Here is a 24,198-nt window from a genome sequence, read left to right on the forward strand (position 1 = left end):
TTCAAAAAACTCACCATGCCTTTTACTAAATATCTTGGACTGTCTACTTCCCAAAATTTTGGGATATTTGTACTGTCCTGGAATTTTAAGGGCCTGAAGAAATTAAATAGGCCATCAGTACATCAGGATTGATCAATTTACAGAAGTATTTACCATAGTTTGTACACTAATTGGGATTTTTTTTAACAGATATACTTGTGTAGCAGAATACATTTTGGTGTAAGAAATTTGATTTTATTGGGTATGTAACAAAAAGTAGAAAATATTGTTTTGTTTTTCTTTTTTCATTTTCAATCTTTTTTTCATTTATATAATAAAGAACTTAGTGGTGATCAAATGCCACCAAAAGAAAGCTCTATTTGTGCTGAAAAAAAAATGATATACATTTATTTTGGGTGCTTAATAGACAGAAAAAAAATGCCCTGGTCATGATGGGGGTAAAACCTTCCGGAGCCAAAATGGTTAAAGAAAACCTGTGATTGATCTATGCAGGACACCTGAGTGCTGTTGACAGGGAAGCAAAGGTACAGCAGGCCTAAGCTACTGTGTATGCTGACTTTAAAGTGAAATTGTTGCTTTTTCCTCCACAGCTATAGCATCGGTTCCTTTTAAAAATCCACGGATCTTTTGCTCATTACAGAAGTACCCATCCACTTGTACTGTTCCATTATTTCAGTAATGCTGCTACATTGCATCGTTTGTAAAGTAGAACCCCCACAGAAGACTGCTGCCTGGGTCTAAAGACTATGCTCTCCAAAACAAAAAAGAGACCCAGCAGCGATGTGCATGGCAGCTAAAAGGCAGTTTCATATTCCTTCATAATATGCTTCAATCAGATTCATAAAACCCCATGGCTCCAATTAGCAGCAGAGTGCCCTTAGGAGAAAATGTACAAGTATGGGCCATGTCCATTGTTCCCTGTAAGATAAAAAAATCCATGTTAATGAAAAGTCATCAGCCTGCTTCATGGACAGAAGGAACTGTTAAAGTTTTTAAAAACTCAAAAGTGAAATTGAAAGTAAGCCTTTAGGTACTATAATGGTTGTTGGACCACAATGGTGCTTGTGTATACTTTTAGATTCTTTTCAAGAGCAAACATAGTGCTTAATATAACATTTATGCTAAAGTCACCACTTTCACCACTGAAGTATCCTTGTTGTCTCTGACAGAAAGCAAAGTTGCCCCAAATAATTATAAAGCTACAGTCCCACCTTGACACGCACATGTTAGAACTTGTTGCATCTAATTCCAATGGCTTCCATAATACTCAGACTAAGGTAAATACCTAACTGTTTCCAGCATATCACTGACACTTAACGGGCTGTTTTCACATATTGCTTAGAGTTGTTCCTTTAAACCATTAATACAAAAAAAAAAAAAAGAACCACACTAAAGTGCTTACACGTATCTAACGGTATATTTTTCTCATTAATATCCATTCTCTCTCAGGTTCCCAAGGTCCCTGAAACCCGGGATGCTCTCAAATGCAAATATCAAGCTTATATTGAGGCATATTAATGTCAAGGGTAAAGTAAATCAATTGCCACCACATCACCAATACTTAAGTTTAATCTTTTACCAGAACATGCATGGAAAACATACACACATATATATACAGTTGTGTTCAAAATAAAAGCAGTCAGACATCACTAACCTGATCAATCACTGTTTTTGGTAGAAATTATATTTCTACATGGCAAATAATTTACTAGCAGGTGTAGTAGAGTAATAGAAATCCAACAGACCCAACAGTCATGACATGCATGCTGCTGATTCTGTGTAATTGAATCACTAATTGAAAGGGGCATGTTCAAAATAATAGCAGTGTGGAGTTCTATTAGTGAGGTCATTCATTCTTTAAAAACAGGTGGCAATTATTGCCCTTTATTTAAGGAAGGAAGGCAGCAAATGTTGTACATGCTGGTTACAGTGCATTTCTCTCTGAAATTCTGAGGAAAATGGGTCGTTCCAGACATTGTTCAGAAGAACAGCGTACCTTGATTAAAAAGTTGATTGGAGAGGGGAAAACATATAAAGAAGTGCAGAAAATGATAGGCTGCTCAGCTAAAATGATCACAAATGCTTTAAAATGGCAACTAAAATCTGAAAGATGTTGAAGAAAGCGAAAAACTACCATTCGAATGGATAGAAGAATAGCCAAAATGGCAAGGACTCAGCCAACAATCAGCTCCAGGAAGATCAAAGAAGGTCAAAGTTGCCTGTGAGTACTGTTACAATTAGAAGACGCCTATGTGAAGCCAAGCTATCTGCAAGAAGCCCCCACAAACTCCCACTGTTGAAAAAAAGATGTGCTGAAGAGGTTACAATTTGCCAAAGAGCACATTGACTGGCCTAAAGAGAAATGGCACAACATTTTGTGGACTGATGAAAGTAAGATTGTTCTTTTTGGGTCTAGTGGCCGGAGACAGTTTGTCAGATGACCCAAACACTGAATTCAAGCCACAGTACACTGTGAAGACAGTGAAGCATGGTTGCGCAAGCATCATGATATGGGGATGTTTCTCATACTACGGTGTTGGGCCTATTTATCACATACCAGGGATCATGGATCAGTTTGAATATATCAGAATACTTGAAGAGGTCATGCTGCCATATGCTGAAGAGGAAATGCCCTTGAAATGGGTGTTCCAACAAGACAACGACCCCAAACACACCAGTAAAAGTGCAACATCTTGGTTCCAGACCAAAAAGATTGACGTTATGGAGTGGCCAGCCCAATCCCCGGATCTTAATCCAATAGAAAACTTCTGGGGTGACATCAAAAATGCAGTTTCTGAGGCAAAACCAAGAAATAGAGAAGAACCGTGGAATGTAGTCCAATCATCCTGGGCTGGAATACCTGTTCACAGGTGCCAGAAGTTGGTTGACTCCATGCAACACAGATGTACAGCAGTTCTCAGAAACAGTGCTTATATAACTAAATATTAATTAAGTGATTCAAAGGAAAGCCAAATCTTCAAACATTTTTCAGTTTATATAGTGAATGTTTGAGTTTATAAAGAAGAATACAAACTGCTATTTTTTTGAACAGTCTAATATTCACTTTTCTTCAATTTTTTAGAGGAACAACACACATTTGATATATTTTTATGCATGTTTTGATTTGGAATAGAATGTGTAGTGTTCCCAATGCATTTGTGTGTATGGAAATAAAAGCTATTAGACGGATTTTGAGCTTTATTCACTTTTTTCAACACACTGCTATTATTTTGAACAGAATTGTATATATCACATCATCATCCTTAAAAGTGCTAAATATATATATATATATATATATATATATATATATATATATATATATATATATATAAATAAATAGGACTTTTATGGAGGATGATCCCTCAATGAAATAACATTACAAACAGGTAAAATGTAAACATTTATTAGTATCCAGCATCGGACTAAGCCACAACTATTGTAAAAAGGCTATTTACAAGGGGCGTTCAAGTCAAACTGGGACTTTTGAGTTTATATAATAAAAGAACGAATTTCAAGGAGTGGAATCTGCATTTATTTTTTGACATACTCTCCTGCAACATTTATACATTTATCCCAGCGTTTAATGCCTGGAAAGCTTTGGCATAGAAAGATTTGTCAGTACACCTCAACCATCCTAAGACAGCCTGCTTCACTTCGTCATCAGTGCTGAAATGCTGACCTTCAAGGGCTGGTAAGCAGCATTCCTCAGAGGGGACATCTACACTGAAAATCAGGGCACTGATCACCAGTGAACTTATTATCAGTGCAGCCCCATCACTGTCTCAGTGCCCATCAATGCTGCTGATCAGTGCTGCCTGTCAATGCCAATCAGTACCTCCACATCAGTGCCACCCATCAGTATTGCCTTTCAGTGCCCATCAATGATGCCTGTCAGTACCCATCAGTGCCATCTATCTTTGCCATCTATCAGTTTCCATCAGTGCAGCGTCATCAGCACACATCAGTGAAGGAGAAAAAGTTATTTACAAAATTTTATAACAGAAATTAAAGAACTACTTTTTTTTTCAAAATTTTGTCTTTTATTTTGTTTAGCAAAACATAAAAAAGTGGTGATTAAATACCACCAAAAGAAAGCTCTATCTGTCAAAAAAAAAAAGCTAAAAATTTGGTTTGGGTACAGTGTTGCATGACCGCGCAAGTGCGACAATGCTGATAGCTGAAAATTGGCCTGGGCAGGAAGGGGGTGAAATTGCCCAGTAGGCAAGTGGTTAAACCAGGCTGTTTTTTTCTGCAGATGCGTATGCACATCCTTCTGGATCCAGGATCAGGCATTCCACATGCTGAATGCTCACAGGAAACACTGCTGTGGGCTGGGAACCACCATGGCCTGGATTGTCATTGACAGATGTACAGCCATCTTTGAAATGTTTACACCATTCAAATGTCTTACTGTGGCTCAGCGTTTGATCACCATACTGCTTTTGTTCACAAGAAACTTCATCACCAAACGCTGTTCCATCCACGCACGAACTGTTGGGAATGCAACAGCATGTACTATAATGTACTATATATAGCATTGTGTGTTAATATCACTTGACCAGTAGATGTCACTATACACTAAAGGTTACTAGTTGTGTATATCTGAAAACTTGTTTGTTCCTCTCTCTCTATCATCTCTTCAGGAAGTAATATGTCTGCTGTGAAATGTGCTCTGTATGTTTGTAACTTAAGCCACACAAGTAAAGTCTGAATTCTGCTATCACTACCAGTGTCTTCTCTAACACATAACCAACAGGTTATGGGCCCAGCTCCAGACACTGGAAAAAGGAAAACTACAAGCAAGTAAGTGCTGCATTTACAATCCTACCAATTCACTGAAAGATGGCAAGTGCTTCAGATATGAAGTTTACAATAGCAAAGCTCAACAATACCAACTACCAGCTATGGAAGTTTAAGCTTGAAATGCTGTTATCCAAAGATGACTTGTGGCAGGTACTAGATACACACAGACCCAATGACAACCCGGAAGAATGGAACAGAAAAAACAGGCAAGCAAAAGCAGTCATAAGCCTGTTAGTGGAGGACGATCAACTCATTCATATAAGGAAAGAAAGCACAGCTAAAGGTATGTGGACTGCATTACAAAAGCTGCATGAACGTGCAAACCTAAACAGTAAACTATATCTGCTACGCAAACTGTACAAGATGAGGCTGGAAAAGGGCAGGAAATAGGTGAACATGTAAATGCTATGCTAGAAATTGTGGACCAGCTGGGTGCAATAGGTGAAGAAATAAAAGGCAACCATGTTGTGGCGCTACTTCTGTGCAGCCTTCCAGAATCATACAGTGCCCTTATAAATGCTCTAGAAACTAGACCGGAAACTGAACTGATGCTAGAATATGTTAAGGGAAAATTAATTGATGAATACAGCAGAAGAAAGGAAAATTTGCATAGTGAAGAGAACGAGAGACCAGAGGCAGCTCTGAAGGTGCATGAAGGCATAAGACAAAGCAAAGAAACCAGGGTATGTTTTCGCTGCAAAAAAGGCCGGTCACCTGAAAAAGAACTGTTCAATCTGGAAAGCTGAGCAGCGAAAGCGGGAGCTACCCACAAGAGAAAGAGCTAAAGCAGTCATGAAAGAAAATGAAAGTGCATCATGGAGTGGTACTTTTAAAGTGACTCAGAATAGTACCTCACATGGATGGTACATTGATTCAGGGGCAACAAGTCACATGACAAGCGACGAGACATTCTTCACAGAAATTGATTTTAGTGTAAAAGATAAAGTCTTCCTAGCAAATGGGAAAAGTATTACAGCAGAAGGTAAAGGTCAGGGATTTCTGAACTGCAAAACACCATCAGGGGGCAAGCAGAGCATCCTTGTAAAGAATGTTCTATATGTTCCAAGCCTATAAGGAAGCCTCCTATCAGTTAAAACCCTTGCAAGCAATGGACTCACTGTTCAGTTCAGAGGTAATGAATGCACAATTCAAAATGGAAAGCAAATTCTAGCAAGAGGAAGATTAAATGAACATCTGTACAAACTCATCACTGAAAGTGAGAAGGCTAATGCGGCAACTCATAACCCACATGACAAGTGCATCCACCTGTGGCATAGAAGACTGGGGCATCGAAACCCAGAAGCTATAAAGGACTTTGCAAAGAGAGGTCTATCAGAAGACATGAAAATATTGCCTTGCCACAAACTCAGCAAGTGCACGTGTTGCATCAAAGCAAAGGCCACCCGAACCCCTCTTCCACAGACCAGTCAGAGTAAAACCATTAAACCCATGGAACTGATACACAGTGATGTGTGCGGACCAATGAAAACCATCACACCTGGCGGGAACAGGTATTTACTGACTTTCATCGACGATTATTCCAGGTACACAATAACGTATCTAATGAAGCACAAAAGTGAGACATTAGAAAAAACTTCAAGAGTTTGTAGCTATGACAAGCAACAAGTTTCAAAGGAAACCTGGAATAATACGCACTGACAATGGAGGGGAATATATGAATAAAGAGATGGAATCATACCTAAAGAAACAAGGTATTATACACCAAACAACTGTACCATACACTCCTGAGCAAAACGGTGTAGCGGAAAGAAAGAATCGCACTCTTGTAGAAATGACCAGATGTATGATTTCGGACGCTGCCTTACCTAACAAATACTGGGGAGAAGCAATAATGACTGCAACATATCTACAAAACAGGCTCCCATCAAAAGCTATTCAGAGTACACCATATGAAATGTGGAATGGATCAAAACCTAATGTAGGACACATCAGAGTATTTGGCTGTAAAGCATATGCCCACATTCCAAGTCAGAAACGCTCCAAGTTGGAGAACAAAGCCATAGAAGGCATTCTGGTTTTCTACAGTGAGCAGAGTAAGGGATATAGAATCCTTTGTCCAAAGACCAACAAGGTCACAGTAAGCCGCAGTGTTTATTTTGATGAAAGTGAAGCACCAGATAATACAATTCTTGAAATATGTGGAGAGGATTTACGCGCTGAATCAGCAAGAGACACTGACCCATGCGAAGCAGGACAAGAGCCAGAACAAGAAGAAGTGGAACTTACAATCAATGAGCCAATAGAACCCACTGAACAACAAGAAATCAGAAGATCCTCTTGAATGACAAAAGGGATACCACCCCGCAGGTTATCATACGCTGCTAAAACACATCAAACACAGGAGCCTACATCCTGGGAAGACATAGAAACTTTGCCGAGAAGGGAAGCCGATCAGTGGAGAAAAGCAGCTGAAGAAGAAATAAAATCACTTCAAGAAAATAAAACTTGATCACTAACAGAACTCCCTCCTGGTCGCAAAACCATCGGAAGCAAATGGACTTTTAAAGTGAAATATGATACAGAAGGAAACATCTATAGATACAAAGCAAGATTAGTTGCCAAGGGATACTCCCAGAAATTTGGAGAAGATTACGATGAGACATTTGCTCCAGTTGTGAAACATTCTACCATAAGAACACTCCTTAGTATTGCTGCTGGAAAGGGAATGCAAGTAAAGCATCTAGATGTCAAAACTGCCTTTTTGTATGGAGTCATCAAGGAGGATCTGTACATGGAACAGCCACCAGGATTTGAGAAAGAAAAGAACCTTGTTTGCAAACTGCAAAAGAGCATCTATAGGCTCAAGCAAGCAGCGAGAGCATGGAATGAAAAAGTTAACGAAATACTCAGAAAAGAAGGGTTCTCAAAAAGTAAAGCAGATCCATGTCTGTATTCAAAGAATCAAGAGAACAAATGGACATACATTCTAATATACGTCAATGACATCTTGACGTGTTTTGAACAAGAAGGGGACTATGACCAAATAGTTCACAAACTGAAACAAAATTTTGAAATTAAAGAGTTGGGGAACATTACTCACTATCTAGGAATTCAAATAGAGCGGGAAGAGGATGGAAGCTATCTTCTTAACCAAAGTCAGAAAATTACAGAAATGTTAGAACAGTTTCACATGCAAGATGCAAAGGAAGTGAAAACACCAATGGAACCAGATTATCCAAAAACAAGGGAACGTTATTGTTTTCTACAAAAGAGACTAAATGTCATATAATTATGCACATGCCATTGAGAAGGGGTGTTGGGAATGCAACAGCATGTACTATAATGTACTATATATAGTATTGTGTGTTAATATCACTTGACCAGTAGATGGCACTATACACTAAAGGTTACTAGTTGTGTATATCTGAAAACTTGTTTGTTCCTCTCTCTCTATCATCTCTTCAGGAAGTAATATGTCTGCTGTGAAATGTGCTCTGTATGTTTGTAACTTACAAATCCCAGTTTGACTTGAATGCCCCTCTTATATGACATAGGAGGAAGCAGGCCTTCTTTGGTTTTCCTTCCTCCATGATATTTAATTTATTTTGGTGTATCCCAGCTTTCAAGCTACCAGAAAAAACTGAAAGGTATGTGCAGGTGCTTACTGGTTTTTATCATACAGTACATACCCGTGTGGTCGTTAAGGCATGCTATTTCAAACAACAACTTATTATTTAGATCTTTTTAAAAACAAAACTGAAACATGGCATACGCTAATATTTTACCTACCTTGAGGACTTTTATGCATTTGCCATTTTCACAGTCCCATAGTCTTACCTGCAAAAATAACAAAGTCCTGTTTTGGTACATTTAGGATACTTTGCCCTATAATCATTCTATTCTAACATTAAACTATTTATTTAGAAATGCAAGCATTGGAAGTGTCAGGACAGAAAAAATCTTAACTGAATTCCTGAATAACTGAAGTGAAAACTGAAATCCACAAAACATCTACATAGGTATTTGAACCACATACCTATAAACTGTCTTACCTGCCAAAGACTATGTAATTCTGTGCAGCCAGTCCTATGATTTAGATTTCCCAACCAAGTAGCATACCTTCACTCTCTTAAAGCAGGATTTCACTTACGCAGTCAACATTGACTATGTATATTCATACATACACATATTAGGGCCAATATAGACAGGAGCCAATTAACCTACCAGCATGTCTTTGGAGTGTGGGAGGAAACAGGAGTGCCGTGGTTGGGATTTGAACCAACAACCCTAGTACTGCCAGGCCAAAGTGCTAACCATTTAGCCACTATATTTAGGCACACATGTGGCCAATCACCTGCAAGGAGGCGGAGCCGAGCGGCAGCGCGAACATCGAGTGAGGGAGCCGCTGCAGTGCATGAAGGAGGACAGCTGACCGCCCGGTAAGTGTGCAGTGCAGATGGTGCTGCTGCAACCAGGTATGCTGGCTGCAGCAGCACCTAGGCTGGAGCAGGGGTCAGCAAGTTAAGTGTCATTGGGGTCAGTGGGAGGAATAGTGCCCCATCATTGGTGTCACTGATACCAATGATGGGGCACGATTGCTCCCCCCACTGACACCAATTATGGGGCACTATTCCTCTCCCCACTGACACCAACGATGGGCACTATTCCTTCCCCCACTGACACCAACGATGGGGTACTATTCCTCCCACTGACACCAATGTTGGGACACTATCCCCCCCACACTGACATCAATGACGGGGCACTAAGCCCCCCCCTCCCCACACTGACACCAATGACGGGGCACTATTCCTCCCCCCACTGACACCAAGGACCGGGCACTATTCCTGACACCAATGATGGGGTACTATTCCTCCCCCCACTGACACCAATGACGGGGCACTGTTGATGTCAGTGGAAGGAACAGTTCCCCACCGTTGGTGTCATTGGGAGGAATAATGCCCCACCCTTAGTGTCTTTGTTAGGCATAGTGCCCCATCACTGGTGTCAGTGTGGAAGTAATAGTACCCCATCATTGGTGTCAGTGGGAGAAATAGTGCTCCATCGTTGATGTCAGTGGGAGGAATAGCGCCCCATCGTTGTCAGTGGGCGGGGCTCTAATAGGAAGAGGTGGAGCCTAAATAGGAAGGGATGGGGTTTACAGATGATGGGGTGGATCTTAAACAGGAAGGGGTGGGACAAATTTAGATGCGGGGGGTGCCCGATTTTAGTCTTGCCTAGGGCAGCACAAAACCAAAATACACCACTGTGCTGACCCCGAGTATTACTGGAGGTTGATGCCAAGACAAATTGTGTTTTTGTTAGTTCGTTTAGCAATATACATTAAATGTTTTTAAATTACTCCATAACTAGAAGTTGTGAGCTCAGCTTTAAAGCCCAAGTCTGAACACAAGAATTTTAAAGTGGTAGTAAACTTGTGTTTTTATTTGTTTTTTTTTTCTTTATCTACAGGTAAGCTTATAATAAAGCTTACCTGTAGGTAAAATGAATATCTCCTAAACTTGCACCGTTTAGGAGATATTCTCTCTTTCCTGAAGCAGGCGCACATGCTCTGAAGGAACGGCATACCTGTGCCGTTCCTTCAGTGCTGTGTGTCATGGCCTGGGATTCCTATTTGCATGCGCGGGATCATGGCCTGGCCTGTCAGACGGCCGGAGATCGTGAACCTGGAAAATGTATGATTTGCCACATTACAACGAGCTTGCCTCATGGGTATCTAGGCTGGGGCATATTTGCCGCGAGGTGTCAGTGTGGGAGGAATAGTGCCCCATCATTGGTGTCAGTGGGAGGAATAGTGCCCCATCGTTGGTGTCAGTGGGAGGAATAGTGCCCCATCGTTGGTGTCAGTGGGAGGAATAGTGCCCCATCGTTGGTGTCAGTAGAAGGAATAGTGCCCCATCGTTGGTATCAGTGGGAGGAATAGCGCCCCATTGTTGTTGTCAGTGGGAGGAATAGCGCCTGACGTTGTCAGTGAGTGGAGCTATAATAGGAAGAGGTGGAGCCTAAAGATGAAGGGGTGGGTCTTAAACAGGAAGGAGTTGGGCAAATTTAGATGCAGGGGGTGCCAGATTTTAGTCTTGACTAGGGCAGCACAAAACCAAAATACACCACTGGATCTAGATCCATTTTTGGCCTTTTAAGCCACCGAAGTGGCTCCGCTGTCCTGTTACGGTGATCCCTGTGTGAGAAACTCACTTTGGGGACTGGTTTCCCTCCCTCTCTCCTGTGCCTTCTTTCCATCTAGCCCTGGTGCATCGAGGTGTTGATGGTGAGCACATCAAGAGAAGACCAATAAACTACTCTCACTGGTCAGGAAAATGGCACATGTGTGGAATTTAGCCTTATAAAGCCTTTGTAATAAATTGAGAATTGAGTGATGTGCAGCGGAGGTATTTAGTTTTAAATGGCTAGTTTCATGTTTTGAAGACTTTGGCATTAATTTATCAGTTCTGTCTTAAAGGCTGATATGAAACTTAATCCAGCTGATAACATTGGAAAAAAGTAGAAGAAAATACAGTACCTAAAGTTTAAAGACACTCTGTAACCTTTAAAGGGTAACTCCACTTTTGTGGGCAAAATATTGCAAATAAAAATAAATAATATAGTATATACACAAGTAATAATGTAATTTATTGTTCCATAGGAGGTACCTGAATGTCCTTGGATGTGAAGGGTGATATCTTGGTCATTGCAGCATATAATTGCATTCAGCCGGCGATTGTGTGTCTTGTAAAAGTAATCAAAGTGGCTAAAGATCTGCTGTATTACTTTTACAGGTGGCAGAAGGGGGTCCCCCTAGCTTCGCCACCTTTACCGGGCTCTCTTGTGCAATTGAGGAGACCGGTAAGGATGCATCCAGCGGCATCCTGTTCCTGTAATTCAGCGGAAAGAACTGATGTCGTTCTTCCACTGTTTGACATCAGCAACTAGGAGCGACAAGGATTTAGTCCAGGGGTGTCCAACCTGTGGCCCTCAGAGCCCTCTAATGTGGCCCTCCACCTCAAACTGAATGCAGGGGTTTTGGTGTGTTTTAGGAAAGTGCACTACACCGACAAGATATAATAGAAGTCTATGGCAAAGCTCAGCTAACCCACAGGTGCTCTGCACTGCACTCTGGTGCAGGTAAACTGTAGTGCATCAGTGTGAAAGCAGACTTATAGGGGGCTCAAGGCAGTAAGGACTTGTATACGTTTGTGGTTTGGGGGACAGTAAAACCAGAGCCCCCCCCAACCACTGGTGTAGAGTCAGGGGTGGCAATGGTGACCCTGACCCATGCTCCAGGAGGCCCGTGTGGCCTATCTCTGTTTAAATTTGGACAGGAGGTGCGGCAGGAGTGACATATACAGAAACTGATCTGCTCCATTTTCTCCTGGAACCGCTGAAAGATGGCTTCTTCTTCTCCCCCTCCTACCAGCATTCAGCAACTGCAGGAGGAAAATGTTAATTGTACTATTAAGAATAAAAAGTTTTTTAAACCATTTCATTTCAATGTGGCACACGACTGGTTACCAAATCACTTAAGTGGCCCTTACTTTTCAAAAGGTTGAGCACCCCTGATTTAGTTACTTCTGGTTTTGGGCTCAGTAAACAAGCCATTACAAGCTTCAACCAGCATCAGATCACATCGATCGGGCTGGGGCCCACACCCAGGAAGGAGCCTGACCATGGCTTGGAGCAGAAGCTTGATGTGAGGACTCCCAAGCACCTCCAGTGTCCTGCTGAGGACCTCCCCGGAGCTCAGTGGACGCCGGGCGATCAGGTGATCTGCCGCAAAGGAGCTCTGGGAGGCAGAGGAGCCAGCCGGCGTTTCTTGGAGCAAGGGAGACACCGGCTCTCTTCCTCCTGCACACAGGACCGTGGCAGCTGGAGACACGCGGAAACGGGCTGGGTGAACCCCCCCTGCAATCCACTCATTGTGAGAGGGGAATGAGTGCAATGTTCCCCAGAAGAGAGTACCTGGAGGCGCCTCACCCCTCACTTGGAGTAAATGAAGAGATGTCATAAAGTGCAGGAAAGTCTCTCAGAGAAGTTCAATCCCATAGAAACCAGAGATCTCACATGGGGGAGAAGTATTCCTGTTTCGAGTGCAGGAAATGTTTTTCATGTACTATTTTTATATATACCAGTGATAATACAAGAGGGAGCAGCCATACCCTTGTTCAGAGTACGGGAAATGTTTTTCACAGAAGTCCAGTCTGCATATACAGTTGTGTTCAAAATAATAGCTCAAAAATTCACTATATAAACTGAAAAATGTTTGAAGATTTTGCTTTCCTTTGAATCACTTAATTAATAGTTGTACAGTTGTGACCAAAATTATTCAACCCCCAATGCTGTAAAGGGGTTTAGGGACTATAGTGTACATTTGGAATTGTATTCAGAATCAAATCCTACAAGGACGTTGTAACTACCCAAATGCAACTAAAATGACATCAATTGTTTATGTAATACAGTAGTAAATGGTTCTTATGTGGTTTCTTCATTGCCACAATTATTCAACCCCTTAAAGACTACCACTCTGAAGAACAGAGGTTCATACAGGTGCTTTCCATCAGGTATTGAAAACACCTGTGGATGTCACCGAGCAGCAATCAAGCATAATAAGCACCAATTAGGCAGCTTTAAAATGACTGTGATACTCAGCTCCTTCTAGACATTTACTGGTGTGGTTACAAACATGGTGAAGGCAAGAGAATGGTCCAGGAAGACAAGAGAAGAGGTGATTTCTCTTCACAGGAAGGGCAATGGCTATAAGAAGATTGCAAAGATGTTAAACATACCAAGAGACACCTTAGGAAGCATCATTCGCAAATTCAAGGCAAAGGGCACTGTTGAAACGCTACCTGGTCGTGGCAGAAAGAAGATGCTGACTTCGACTGCTGTGCGCTACCTGAAGCGTAGAGTGGAGAGAAGTCCCCGTGTGACTGCTGAGGAACTGAGAAAAGATTTGTCAGATGTGGGTACAGAAGTTTCAGCCCAGACAATAAGACGCACACTGCGTAATGAAGGCCTCCGTGCCAGAACTCCCAGGCGTACCCCCTTGCTGTCTCCAAAGAATAAGAAGAGTCGACTGCAGTATGCCAAAAGCCATGTGGACAAACCACAAAAGTTGTGGGATAGTGTTCTGTGGACTGATGAAACAAAATTAGAACTGTTTGGGCCCATGGATCAACGCTATGTTTGGAGGAGGAAGAACAAGGCCTATGATGAAAAGAACACCTTGCCTACTGTGAAGCATGGTGGAGGGTCAATCATGCTTTGGGGCTGTTTTGCTTCTGCAGGTACAGGGAAGCTTCAGCGTGTGCAAGGTACCATGAATTCTCTTCAGTACCAGGAGATATTGGATGGAAACGTGATGCAGTCCGTCACACACCTGAGGCTTGGGAGACGTTGGACCTTTCAACAGGACAATGATCCCAAGCATACCTCCAAGTCCACTAGAGCATGGTTGCAGAGGAAAGGCTGGAACATTTTGGAGTGGCCATCGCAGTCACCAGACTTAAATCCGATTGAGAACCTCTGGTGGGACTTAAAGAAAGCAGTTGCAGTGCGCAAGCCTAAGAATGTGACTGAACTGGAGGCCTTTGCCCATGAAGAATGGGCGAAGATACCCGTAGATCGCTGCAAGACACTTGTGTCAAGCTATGCTTCACGTTTAAAAGCTGTTATAACTGTAAAAGGATGCTGTACTAAGTACTAAGATTGAATGTCACTTGGGGGTTGAATAAAACTGATAATGCTGTGAGCACAGAAAAGACATTTGTGGTTATTTCATTATAACTGTTATGTTATATTTGTCTGACCTACAAGTGCCTCTTTAATGTAAATGTAAGCAAGATGACTGAATGATCAAAAGCAATGTCAAACTGGCCAAAACACTCAATTTCAGTGGGGGTTGAATAATTTTGGTCACAACTGTATAAGCACGGTTTCTGAGAACTGCTGTACATCTGTGTTGCATGGAGTCAACCAACTTCTGGCACATGTGAACAGGTATTCCAGCCCAGGATGATTGGACTACATTCCACAGTTCTTCTCTATTTCTTGGTTTTGCCTCAGAAACTGCATTTTTGATGTCACCCCACAAGTTTTCTATTGGATTAAGATCCAGGGATTGGGATGGCCACTCCATACTGTCAATCTTGTTGGTCTGGAACCAAGATGTTGCATGTTTAATGGTGTGTTTGGGGTCGTTGTCTCATTGAAACACCCATTTCAAGGGCATTTCCTCTTCAGCATAAGGCAGCATGACGTCTTCAATTATTCTGATGTATTCAAACTGATCCATGATCCCTGGTATGCGATAAATAGGCCCAAAACCGTAGTATGAGAAACATCCCCATACCATGATGCTTGTGCAACCATGCTTCACTGTCTTCACAGTGTACTGTGGCTTGAATTCAGTGTTTGGGGGTAATCTAACAAACTGTCTCCAGCCACTAGACCCAAAAAGAACAATCTTACTTTCATCAGTCCACAAAATGTTGTGCCATTTCTCTTTAGGCCAGTCAATGTGCTCTTTGGCATATTGTAACCTCTTCAGCACGTCTTTTTTTCAACAGTGGGACTTTGTGGGGACTTCTTGCAGATAGCTTGGCTTCAAATAGGTGTCTTCTAATTGTAACAGTACTCACAGGTAACTTTAGACCTTCTTTCATCTTCCTGGAGCTGATTGTTGAAAAAGATCATATCGATCTTGGTGTGATCTGACGCTTTGGAGGCCAGAGGAGAGCCATGGGGTCTAATAGATCCCAGATGTCTCCAAAAAAGATCTGTTATGCTTTATTGTTATCATGAGATGTTTACATTCCATGTGATAGCAGTACAAGTGATTAAAAAAATTAAAGTTACAGGGTAAAAAAAAAAAAATCAAACAAAAAGTCAAAAAACCAAAACATTTTAAAGCACCCTGTCCCACTGTGCTCCTGCGCAAAGGTGAAAGCACATGTAAGTCCCACACGCATATGTAACCACACATTTGAGGTATCATCGTGAACGCCAGAGTGAGAGCAATAATTTTAGCAGCAGACCTCTTGTGTAACTACTATGGAGATTTTTAGGTAGTTTAGTTTGGCTGCCGTTCCATGGGCGTACGCAATGATAATGTGTGACAGGTTTGGTATCTACTCGGCGTATTAGCTTTTATATTTTACCACAAACTTGGGTATTATGTTGTGTTTTTGTGCATTAAAATTCAGTGTATTTATTTAAAAAAAAACTGCTTTGAAAAACCACTGCACAAATACCGTGTGACATAGAAATTTGCAACACCAACCTTTTATTTTCTATGACCTGTAGTTAAAAAAAAAAAAAATAATAATGTTTGGGTGTTCTAAGTAGTTTTGTAGCAAAAAAATGTTTTTTACATGTAGGAAAGGAATGTCAGAATTGGCTCTGACTGGAAGTGGTTAAACATTGTATTTCCTTTTCAATATGTAGAGTTGTAATTTTCTGCAAAATTTAACATAATATGGCAACCCAGAGGCATTCTGTACAAAGTTAGTGTACGAAACACCTCCAGAGTTGTAATTTCCTGCTTGCTTGATTTTCCTAGAAGTCTGTAAAAAGATACAAGTCAGATTTTAGGCATCCTCTGCAACAAACATTTTAGTTTTGGTGAGATGATCCTAAAAGGCTAATTACTTCTAAAGGAATGCAGACCCGAATACTCTCCTCATTAGAGTCCTGCAAGTGTATCACTTGATCAAAAATGAAAAAGTCACTCCCATTCGGCATCAGTCCTGCACAAGACATGATATAATGAAGAGCTATTCCTTTGCAGCAGCAAATGTTGTTAAAATCCTTGTAATGTACACCCAGAAGAGATTGTTGTTGTGTTTTGTTTTTGTTTGTGGAGTTACTCTTGAAAGTCATCATCTGCTTTAATTATCCCGGGGAAAGACTTAATTGCTTCAGTTGAACTTTTTTGTAGAGGATCCCTATGGTTTCCTAAGATAAGGCTGCATATGTCTATGTGCTAAACAGAAAGATAAGGTCTTTCTGTTTAGTACATAGACATATGCACTTGGTTTGTGTTTTTATGTCAATATCACTCAATCTCATGACTGTGGACTCTTTAGGAAGCTTGAAGAGAGTGGTGATTATTTATTCTATGACTGTAATTATAATTACCATGTTATCATGTCCTGCAGAGGCCAACAAGATACCATCCCAGGAGAAAGACAGGGTCCTCAACCAATTTGCATGTCCAGTCAGGAGAAAGATGAGGGAGCCACTGCTCGGGTTCCACACACGAATAGTTTTGTCCCAGGAACCGGATGCCTGCGAAGGTAATTACAATATTTATTATTTATTTATTTCAGGTACTTATATAGAGCCATCAATTTACACAGCGCTTTACATATATATATATATTGTACATTCACATCAGTCCCTAACCCTCAAGGGGCGTACAATCTAAGGTCTCTAACTTATTTTCATACATACACATACTAGGGCCAATTTAGACAGGTTCCAATTAATCTACCAACATGTATTTGGAGTGTGGGAGGAAACCGGAATACCTTGAGGAAATCAATGCAGGCACAGGGAGAACATGCAAACTCCAGGCAGGTTGTGCTGTGGTTGGGATTCAAACCAACGAACCTAGTACTGCCAGGCTAAACTACTAATTATCTTTCAATGGATTTTTAAATGGAACATAAAAAAATAAAAATTGTTCGGTAAATTTTATGTTGCTTTTATGGTTTTGCTATGGAACTGTCACTGTGAATTAGAGGGCCTTACCCTACCCAATGTCCTGCCATTATTCATATGGACGTTATAGTATACTGGAAGTACTGAGTTTGTTAAAGTGTTACTAAACCCACAACAGTAAAATGAATCTCCATATACAGTGAATCATACTTGCCATACTCCCTGTGGAACCTAAGGAGTAAATCTTCCTCCTTGTATAAAAATGCTTTTTTATCCTGATTCTCCCCTTCTACTGTCCCCAATCCATCTGCCATGGTACACAGCAGCAGTGGGAAGTCTGCACATGCTCTGTTTGCTTTGTATTGCTTAAGAGTTTTTTTTTTTTTTTTTTTTTTTGGGGACGTGCATTTGAGCAGCACAGGGCACAATCAGCTCTGTCTGGACAGAGGGTTAGGGATCATGCAGCCTCACAGGAGAGTTCAGAGGAGAATGAAAACTCTTCTTACAAGGTTAACCAGTGCTTGGCCGGACACTGATAGATATCACAAGACTGTTAATGAGGTTTAATGTTGACAAATGTAAAGTTATGCCCTTGGGGGCTAAGAATATGCATGCATCCTACATACTAGGGGGGGTACAACTGGGGGAATCAATGGTGGAGAAGGATCTGGGAGTTCTGGTAGATCAAAAGCTTAAAAATGGCATGCAATGCCAAGCTGCGGGTTCTAAAGCGTGCAAAATCCTCTCTTGTATTAAAAGATGTATAGACTCCAGAGAGAGAGATATAATTTTACACCTGTAAAAATCATTAGTAAGACCTCATCTGGAATGTGCAGTTCAGTTTTGGGCACCAATTCACAAAAAGAACATTGGGGAACTGGAGAAAGTACAGAGAAGGGCAACCAAACTGATACGAGGCATGGAGGAGCTCAGCTATGAAGAAAGATTAAGGGGGTACATGATCAAAATGTATAAATACATCAGTGGTTCATATAGTGAACTCGGTGTAGAGGTATTCACATTAAGGCCATCACAGAGGACAAGGAGGCACTTTTTACATCTGGAGGAAAAGAGATTAAATCTCCACATACGGAAAGGCTTCTTTATAGTAAGAGCTGTGAAAATGTGGAATAGACTGGTTCTGGGCAGCACAATAGAATATTTTAAGAAAGGCCTTAAATGTTAAATTCTTAAATGTACACAATATAACTGGATACTAATATTTATAGTTGTTACACGGAATATCCAATAGCCTCTTGGGGGGGATCAGGAAGGATTTTTCTCCCCTGCTAGAGTAAACTGGTTCATTATTATTATTATTATTATTATTAATAATATTATTATAATTATACAGGATTTATATAGCGCCAACAGTTTGCTCAGCGCTTTACAATATAACGGGAGACAATACAGCAACAATACAGTTCAATACAAGAGGGAAAGGAGGGCGGTTCATGCTTTGTTTTTTTTTTGCCTTCCTCTGGATCAAATGTTGGTATAAGATTAGGATTGTATAACTTTTCCCCCTTTTTATTGGTTGAACTAGATGGACTTGTGTCTTTTTTTTCAACCGGACTAACTATGTAACCATGCTATATACTGCAGATGAGAAAGTATTTAGCAGTTTACATTTACTAAAATAATTGCATTTCCATGTTCTGTGTACTGTGGGAGACCAGATATAGTGAATGCAGGGTCCTGGGTAATGCCATCTACTGATAATTAATAGGTATAGACAGGGTTTAGCTAATCCTGAAATACATTACAGACTACAGGAAGTTGCATCAGTAGTGAGAAGAACCTGTTTCCCTATTTCAGTGGCTTTTTTTTCTTTTTAACTACTTGCTAACCACCCACCCGCAATCTGCAAGCAAGAGGCGGCTCTGGGTAAATCGACGTACCCTTATGTTGCTCTGTATTTCCGGGTGTGAGCACGCATGTGCGTGCCCCCTGTGGCCCCCCCCCCCCGTCGATCCAGGGAGAAAAGAGAGAACACCACACTGTGAGTAAAAGAAATGTGACAGGCAGTCACAAAGTATAAGCTGCGTAAATTCCAATATAATGTACTGTATACCACAGTTTGCAGATGCTATAACTTTCACACCAACCAATTAATATACACGTATTGAGATTTCTTTTTTTTACCAAAGACGTGTAGCAGAATACATTTTGGCCTAAATTTATGACTAGATTTGAGTTCATTGGATATTTTTTTATAACCGAAAATAGAAAATATTGTGTTTTTTTTTCAAAATGTTCGGTCTGTTTAGTTTATATCACAAAAAAAACAACAACCCAGTGATGATCAAATACAGGACATACTAAACTGCATATTGGGATGATGGGATGGTTGGCTGCAATGCTCAACACTCTCATTAGGTGTCAGTATATTTTTACACACATATGGTATATGGTAAGAATTTTGTTGTTACTCAAAATAGGTTTCTCTTTTCTGCAGTGCTTGATACTATGTTGCAAGTGGTAGAGGTTAATGTTTAACTCTTCACTTGCTGATATATGTGCAGCTATAAATGACAATATAGTAAATTATACAGAAATAATGGAAACATTACTCAATATATTAATAGATTTACTGATTTCATACAGTACATATATGTGTAAAGCACTACATTTTGAACTGTTTTATTTGGAACCTTTAAAAAATAAAGATTAAAAATTACAAAACGCCAAGGAAAAAATTAATGCATTTCTGATAACAATGTGGTTAATATTGATCTGTATGGGGATTATGGCTGGAATATTATGGTTACACATCCCATACAAATTAAATTTCACCTTTTCAGATGAAAATATGGGTAAAATTACTTTTTTATATATGGGGATTATGGGGGGAATATCATGGTAACCTATTTCTGATAAGCAAATGCATATAATTAATATGATTATGGGTGCATACACATGCCACGGATCATATTTCATCTATTTCTGACAAGATTCTGGGTATAGTTATTTTTCTACATGGGGATTATGGGTGGAATGTCAAGGTTAAATATGCCTAGGAACACATTTGATCTCTTTCTGATAAGAATATGTGAATAGCTATTTTTCTGCATGGGGATTATGGGTGGATTATTGTGGATACACATTCCAAGGATCATATTTACCTATTTCTGAAATAATTATGGGTATAGTTATTTTTCTATAGGGGGATTATGGGTGGAATATCATAGTTAAACATGCCTAGGAACACATTTTGACCCCTTTGTGAAAAGAATATGAGAATAGCTATTTTTCGGCATATAGGTTTATTATGGTGGATATACATGCCAAGGACTATATATGACCTATTTCTAAAATTATTATGGGTATATTATTTTTTTTCTACATGGGGATTATGAGTGGGTTATTGTGGATACAAATGCCAAGGACCATAGTTGATCTAATTCTAAAATAATTATGGGTTTAGTTATATTTATACATGGAGATTATGGGTGGAATATCATGGCTAAACATGCGTAGGAACATATTTGCCTTGTTTCTGATACGAATATGAGAATAGCTATTTTTCTACGTGGGAATAATGGGTGGATGATTGTTCATGCACATGCCAAGGAATATATTTGCCCTTTTTCTATTGAGAATATGAGAATAGTTATTTTTCTGCAATGGGAATGTGGGTGGAATATTGTGGATACACATGCCAAGGACCATATTTTACCTATTTCTTAAAATGATTATGGGTATTGTTCTTTCTATACATGGGGATTATGGGTGGAATATAATGGTTAAACATGCCTAGGAACACATTTTGACTTTTTTTTCCCATAAGAATATGAGAATAGCCATTTTTCTACATGGGGATAATGAATGGATTATTGTGGATACACATGCCAAAGAACATTGTTGACCCCTTTCTGATAACAATATGGTTTAGGTATTTTTCTACATGACGATTAGGTGGGGAATATCATGGTTAAACATGCCTAGGAACCCATTTAACCTAATTCTTATAAGCATATGAGGATAGCTATTTTTCTACATGGGGATTATGAGTGTATTATTGTGGATACACATGGAAAGATCTGTATTTGGCCTATTTCTGAAAGGATTATGGGCATAATTATTTTTCTACATGGGGATTATGAAGGGAATATAGTTTTTGAACATGCCTAGTAACACATTTGACCCCTTTGTGATAAAAATATGAGAATAATTTTTTTTTCTACATGGGGATTATGGGTTGATTATTGTGAATACACATGCCAAGGACCATATTTGACCTATTTATGAAATAATTACAGGTGTAGTTATTTTTCTACATGGGCAATATGGGTGGAATACCATGGTAAAGATGCCTAGGAAGACATTTGACCTGTTGTTGATAAGAATAGCTATTTCTCAACATGGGGATGATGGGTGGAATATTGTTTTTTTAACACACCTAGGAAGACATTTGACCCATTTGTGATAAAAATATGAGAATAGTTATTTTCTGCATGGGGATTATGGGTGTATCATTGAGGATACACATGGCAAGAACCATATTTGACCTATTTCTGAAAAGATTATAGCATAATTATTTTTATACATGTGGAATATCATGCTTAAACATGCCTAGGAACACATCTGACCCCTTTCTGATAATAATATGAGAACAGTTATTTTTCTACATGGGGATTGTGGGTGGGATATTGTTTAACATGCCTAGGAATACATTTGACTTTTTTCTGATAAGAATATGAGAATAGCTATTTTTATACATGGAGATTATGGATGGATTATTGTGGATACATATGCCAAGGAACAGATTTCACCCCTTTCTGATAAGAATATGGTATAGGTATTTTTGACATGGGGATTAAGGTTGAAATATCATGGTTATACACAGTCCTAGTAATACATTTGACCCATTTCTGATAAGAATATGAGAATAGCTATTTTTCTACATGGGGATTATGGGTGTATTATAATTTCTAAACATGCCTAGGAACATATTTGGCTTGTTTCTGATACGAATATGAAAATAGCTATTTTTCTACGTGGAAATAATGGGTGAATGATTGTTCATGCACATGCCAAGGAATATATTTGCCCTTTTTCTAAGAAGTATATGAGAATAGTTATTTTTCTGCAATGGGATTGTGGGTGGAATATTGTAGATACACATGCCAAGGACCATATTTGACCTATTTCTGAAATGATTATGGGTATTGTTATTTCTATACATGGGGATTATGGGTGAAATATAATGGTTAAACACGCCTAGGAACACATTTGACTTTTTCTGATAAGAATATTTTTCTACATGGGGATAATGGATGGATTATTGTGGATACACATGCCAAGGAACAGATTTGACCCCTTTCTGATAAGAATATGGTATAGGTATTTTGCTACATGGGGATTATGGTTGAAATATCATGGTTATACACAGTCCTGGTAATACATTTGACCCATTTCTGATAAGAATATGAGAATAGTTATTTTTCTACATGGGGATTATGGGTGTATTATTGTGGTTTAACATGCCTAGGAACACATTTGACTTTTTTCTGATATGAATATGAGAAAGATTGCGTTTTCTATATGGGGATTATAAAACAGAGAAATTGTATTTTAACACCTTCCTGGCCTATAGCAGATTGACGGCCAGGCGGGACAATCCTTGTTGTGACTGGGCTTCATGTGATGTCCTGTCAAAAGGAGCTGCTCACGCAGCCGTGGGGCTGTGCAGCAGCATGATCTGTCACTAGCTGTGTCACAGCTGGTGACACAGCCGATGACATATCACTACACTGGCCCCTTGCCAGAGTCATGTGACCACTGTGACCAATACAGCAGACCACATGTCAATTGTATAGAATGGATGGCTTCCTGTCATTCTATTCATTGTATACATTCGTGTTGTTACCTGTGATTGGTCAAAGCAGTCATATGGTACAGACAGGGCCAATCATAGCCCATCTGTATCATGTGATGAGGTTTAGCCAATCACAGCAAACCACAACAAAAGACTGAGTCAGTTTCATTCAGTAACAATGATTGCAAATATCAATGAAATATATTGGTATTAGCAATACAGTCATGGAAAAAATATTGGCACACCTGCATTTGTCAGATAATGTACCACTTCACCCATAAATTTGTTGCAATGACAAATGTTTTTGCATTCTCATGTTTATTTCTTTTGTTTGTATTGGTATGACACAAAAAAGTGGAGAAACAAACAGCCAAATCTAACACATTCCAAGCAAAACTCCATAAATGGACTGGACAATATTATTGGCACCCTCAATTTTAATATTTAGTAGCACACCCCCTGAATTCAATCTCTTTCTGTAACCATCAATGAGTTTCTTACAGCTCTCTACTGGAATTTTGGACCCCTCTTCTTTCGCCAACTGCTCCAGGTATCTCAGATTGGAAGGGTTCCTTTTCCCAACTGCTGTTTAGAGATCTCTCCACAGGTGCTCCAAGGGATTGAGATCTGGACTAATTGATGGCCAGTTCATTATTCTCCAGTGCTTTGTTTGAAACCTGGGTGCTTTTTGACATGTGCTTTTGGTCATTGTCCTGCAGCAAGACCCATGTCCTCCCTACATTGCACCCCAGAATTCTTTGGTAGTCTTCAGATTTCATAATGCCATGCACATGGTCAAGACATCCAGTACCTAAAGCAGCAAAGCAACCCCAATCATCAGTGACCCTCCACCATGTTTGACTGTAGGGACTTTATTCTTTTCTTTAAAGGCCTCTGCTTTTTCTGAAAACAGTAAAATGATGGGATTTACTGAAAAG

General features: G+C 39.9%; 1 protein-coding gene across 1 annotated transcript in view; it reads right to left on the reverse strand.

Annotated features, from left to right (window-relative positions):
* Nucleotides 1-245: 245 nt before the first annotated feature.
* The window catches only part of WDR38 (WD repeat domain 38), a 182,282-nt gene continuing 158,329 nt past the window's right edge, over nt 246-24,198 (reverse strand). Inside the window, exons 7-9 of the mRNA XM_089693386.1 lie at nt 16,915-17,064; nt 8,554-8,601; nt 246-918 (exon numbers count right to left, since the gene is read on the reverse strand). Coding sequence (XP_089549512.1) covers nt 829-918; nt 8,554-8,601; nt 16,915-17,064 — 288 coding nt within the window. The 3' untranslated portion in view covers nt 246-828. The remainder of the gene's footprint in view (nt 919-8,553; nt 8,602-16,914; nt 17,065-24,198) is intronic.

The sequence above is a fragment of the Staurois parvus genome, unplaced genomic scaffold (assembly GCF_062004578.1).
Source record: "Staurois parvus isolate SC_StPar_1 unplaced genomic scaffold, SC_StPar_1.0 ptg000630l, whole genome shotgun sequence".
In the NCBI taxonomy this organism is placed as follows: Eukaryota; Metazoa; Chordata; class Amphibia; order Anura; family Ranidae; genus Staurois; species Staurois parvus.